General features: G+C 44.8%; 1 protein-coding gene across 1 annotated transcript in view; it reads right to left on the bottom strand.

Annotated features, from left to right (window-relative positions):
* The window catches only part of LOC116137047, a 2,464-nt gene extending 965 nt beyond the window's left edge, over positions 1 to 1,499 (bottom strand). Inside the window, exon 1 of the mRNA XM_031422733.1 lies at positions 586 to 1,499. Within this exon, the coding sequence (XP_031278593.1) occupies positions 586 to 1,499 (914 nt within the window). The remainder of the gene's footprint in view (positions 1 to 585) is intronic.
* Between the last annotated feature and the right edge of the window lie 3,352 nt (positions 1,500 to 4,851).

Here is a 4,851-nt window from a genome sequence, read left to right as displayed (position 1 = left end):
TTTCCGCATATGAACAACGCATGACCAAATAGGCTTTATTGTACGAAACATGATTAGTCTCGTACTTATACACCGTATGAACCATACGCATCCATATCGGATCCGACTACAATGTCTCAGGTCAAAGGACTACATCGTGCACTGATATAACCAAACGATAAATCATTGACTACATGCTTTTCCAAGTGATTTGTCGTTATTCGGTCACGTTCGAAAAACAGTTCACCAACCGTTAATCCATACCAATGCCCCAGTGACATGACTATCATCGTCATCCGTACTTATATCAACTCATGATATCTTTCGGAAGCATCCGGTATACCTACTGTACAATATAGTTGTCCAAATTTATATTGCTTCCGTAGGGAACCCTTTTCGATAATTCATTTACCTATTAAATGAATCATTTGGACAATTCATATACATACTTTATTTTAAATGCATGATTGAATAAAGGAAGCAATTTACATATATGAATTGAAGAACTCTTTCTTCTATTATTTATGATATATATAGATATAAGACAAAATGCTCTGAAACCGACAACACGAATGGTTTCTAGGGCATACACTAATATACACTAACATGATATCCCCAATAGTATACTTCTGCTCAGAGCTGAAAGCAACTAGCAGCGTCGGCCGCCTGTTGATGTTTGCCTCTTCCAGTCCCATAGCCTTCACTGCTTCAAGGAATAGGATGTTTGCTGAAGAGCCTCCATCTACGAATACTCTTTTCACTAGGATGTTGGCGATCTGTAGGGAGACGACTAGAGCATCGTGATGAGGAGCGGCCAAGGTGACTGGCTCGTCATCTTCAAATTGAATTACCTGATGGGTCTTTGACCGTAAGACCGGATGGATGGACTGGACTTCATGGTGGTGGTTGGCTTTGGCGTATCGATTGGCTGATGAGTAACTTACCCCACTGATCTCTGATCCTCTGGAGATGAGCGAACAAAATCCTTTTGGTGTAGGTTCTTGCGGAGGTGGTGATTGTTCTTTTGAACTTTTATGGCTAACGGTGTTCTTCCCCTTATCAGTTAGCAGATCCCGGAGATGTCCTCTCTTTAGAAGTACAGCAACATCTAGCCGTAAGGCGATGCAGTCTGTGGTGTTATGCCCATGATCGCCATGGAACTCACACCATTGGGTCTTGTCTCTCCTTGCCTCGGAATTAAGCTTACTTGACCATTTAACAATGGATCCCATTCCCTTCATAATCGCGACGACCTGGGTTGGTTCGACATTGAGGCTGTATTCCGGTATTTTGTATCGGTTCGATCCAAAGTTTCTGCTTTTGGTTCTCATCGACTGGCGATCATACGGTATCTTGACTATGCTCGAATTACGTGCTGGGGGTTGGTAGCGGTGCTCCGCTGGCCTGTGCTCTTGCTTCCTGTCATTCCGCCTTGAATCATATCTGGAGTGAATCATCCAGTTTATCTCATCCTCCTCCCATCTTATTTGGATCACCGCCCGGGCCAAGGCGTCTTCCATTGTGGTGCAACCTAGCTTTGTAAGCTCTTTGTATAGTTCTCCGTCCGGGAGGAGACCCTTCCTGAAGGCACCCACGACTGTCTCAGGGTTACATGCAAGGATGGAGATCTTCTCTTTGTTGAACTTGCTGACATACTCTCTCAGTGGCTCGCCCCTTCTTTGGTATACCCTATATAGGTCGGTCGACAGCTTCTTGAGTTTCTTGCTGCCGGCAAACTATTCCACAAAGGTATCGGTGAGTTGGGCAAATGAGTCGATGGATCCGTTCGAGAGATTCGTGTACCATTGGAGTGCCAGGCCGGATAAGCTCGAACCGAAACTTTTGCACATGCAGGCTTCCCTCAGCGGTCGGGGTATTGAGACGGTGAACATCCGCTGCTTGTATGAGGCTATGTGATCGTCCAGGTTAGTTGTGTTGTCATACAGTTTCATGTTAGGGATGGTAAACTTCTGAGGCATGTCGGCTAGGGCAATCTCATCCACAAAGGGTGAATCCGCGTAACAGTGGGGCCTACTCTTCTTGGTTGGGACCGGCATTCTTGGGATACGTCTCATCACTGCTTCCACATCGGCCAATCTCTTGGCTAGTACCTATTCCATAGGAGAAGGGGACGCCACTAGGTCATCTCGCATGACCGGGTCGGCCTTTGCAATTGTCTTCGGCACATTTCGTTGGACTGTCCCGCGCGGTGTGATTTGGTGATTCATTGCTTCGTGCACACCTTGGTAGCCTGGATCTTCATTCATTCCTTCTAGTTGGATGACTCCCATGGTAACAGTTCTGGTGTTTTGCCCTACATGAATGGTCAGTAGAGTCGTCTGGTAGTCACTCAGTCTGTTAGGATGGATGGGCTCGAGTGTTTTGGTTTGTTGGGTTTGACCGTTCAACCCGTGGGGGTGAGCCGAGCCGAGCCGAGCCGAGCCGAATGGGGTTTGTGTTGCGAAGGTTGACTGGAGGTAAGGTGCGACAGTAAGAATGGGTTGGTCTTGCGGGTTCGGGCTTTCTGTCACTGGACTGTCTTGATCTTGAGGCTGGGATGGGTTGGCAGAATGGTGTTCTGTTGGCGTATCTTTACCTCCATGTGTCAGGACAAAATCATCAACCTCTGATGAGTTTAACGGACGCGGCCTTTTGCCGGAGACTGAGGGTCGGTGCTCTAGTGTATGGAAAGGTTGCATGGATGGAACAGGGGCGCGGAATCGATTGGGGGGTGCCTGGCCAGGCAGGAACTCTAGATCATAGAATTGACTCACCTTCTCCTTAGAGACTAGTTTTCTGCCCTGATGGATGCGTTTTCGGTCCGGATTGTATTGTTCTCGACTTCCAGTGCGGCTACCTTGTCCAAGTTCTGTTGCATGAGAGCGGTCAGAGCCTCTAGTTTGGCCTCGAGGCTGGGATTAGCGTTGTCGGAGTTGTCAGCCACGGAAAGTTCCTCTACGTAGCAAGGTTTATCAAGCCGAATGATCGCTAGAGGCCCCACGGTGGGCGCTAAACTATAGACGTAAAAATCTACCTGTACGGAATAGGGGTTTGATCCCATGAGGTTGAGGCCACTCGCAATCCGCTGCACCTGCACACGTAGAGAAACAAATGCGTGAAGCGAACGGGAAACATCAGGGTGGTGTTTGCCGTAGGCACTCCGACGCTCAAGTTAGCAAGGCTGAAAGAGGCTAGTATAGTGAGGGCTAGGGAGTAGAGAGGTTACCGGAAGTCTAGTCGGAGACTGTGACTAAGGCAGTGATGTGAAGCTCTCAAGTAGGAGCTTCAGGTGTGAAGGTGTAATGTAATGTGTCCCTTGTGAGAGGGCTAGCCTCTGTTTATATAGTGACTGTCTGGTCTCCTAATCCTGGTGGGAGTTGGAGTCCTAGTGTGACTCTGATGCAAACCCTAAAAGAATTAGGGTTGTGGTAAGCTGTCTTACCAGTGTCCGGATAGGAAGGTGATCTTGATTAGGAAAGTAACTTTGAGTAGGAAAGTGTTCTGAATAGGAAGGTGACCTCGAATAGGAGATTGTTCAGGAATAGGAAAATATTCTGAGGGGGCCGTGGGCTCTGGACTCGTCCATGGACCTAGAGAATGGATTGGGATTAGGAGGCTCGTGCCCAGGTGGTTTGGGCCGACTGTATCTTGTATCAAATGGGCCTAATCCGGATCGGGTCGCATCGGGATTGGGCTTGGCTTCTCCTTCACTGTCAGGCGCATTTTTCTATTTGGGCCAAGGACGATTTTTGGCCCTAACAGTCATTCCCTTTGAATCTTTTCTTTCATGACACAAAAAATGAAAAATGGAACCTGACAAAGCATTGTGGGAAAGGTCTAGCAGAAGTATGTTAGAGGATACAATAGGTAATGAACCTGAGAAATTATTTGAACTCATGTCAACAAAAGTAACTCGATTAGCCGCAGTTAAATTTGGAATCTCTCCATAGATTTTGTTATGAGAGAGATTTAAACTAGGTATTTGAAAATGAGATCTCCAAAACCAATTCGGAAGTTTATCCACAATTCCTCAGTTGGATATGTCCAAAAAAATTAGATGCTTCTGTGAATGAAGCCATAATGGAAATGAAGGCCCTAAATGACAATATCCTAACCCTAGATATTCAATCTGAAATGGAGGAATCCAATCAGTACTGACTTTCAACATCAATGAGTTACCAAAGATGCGAAAAGATAAGAGTCTTGTCAAATTGGCGAAATGAATTTCAGAGAGTACTCCTTCCAACTTGTTATTTGAAAGATCTAAAAATCTCAGAAACGAAAGTTCTCCAATACTCACGGGAACAGATCCAGAAAGAGAGTTGTTATTGAGATCAAGATATTTTAGATTTTTAAATTGCCCAAGTTGTTCAGTCAAATGACCAAAAAGATTTGTATTCTCTAAATCCAGATATTCCAAAACCCTTGAAACGCATCCTGAGAAAATGTTTAAGACTTCATGTATCTCTTGACTCAATTTGACATCATACAAAAAAATTGAATTCAAATTGCAAAGTCTCTCCCATGACCTGCTTATGTTTCCTTCAAGTTTATTGTAGGAAAGATCAAGGCTTGTGAGAGAAGTCAAGCTTCCTAAAGCACTTGAAATTGTACCTTCCAAGTTATTTCCCCTAAGAGAAAGAAACTCGAGATGACTATTTCTATACAACCAGTCCGGTATTGAAGAATTGAATAGGTTGAGAGACAAATCAAGATGTTTAAGGGATGTCAAATTTTGAAGTTCATGAGGAAGTGAACCTTCGAGTTGATTATCACTTAAATCAAGAAAGACTAAATTACAAAGACCAGAAACCCAACCAGATATCAAAATGTAAGGAAAATTGCTAAATAAAAGATCAAGTGTGGTAAGAG

The sequence above is a fragment of the Pistacia vera genome, unplaced genomic scaffold (genome assembly GCF_008641045.1).
Source record: "Pistacia vera cultivar Batoury unplaced genomic scaffold, PisVer_v2 Contig320, whole genome shotgun sequence".
Lineage (NCBI taxonomy): Eukaryota > Viridiplantae > Streptophyta > Magnoliopsida > Sapindales > Anacardiaceae > Pistacia > Pistacia vera.
Note: the sequence above shows the minus strand (reverse complement) of the source record. Positions and strands in the feature narration are given on the sequence as shown.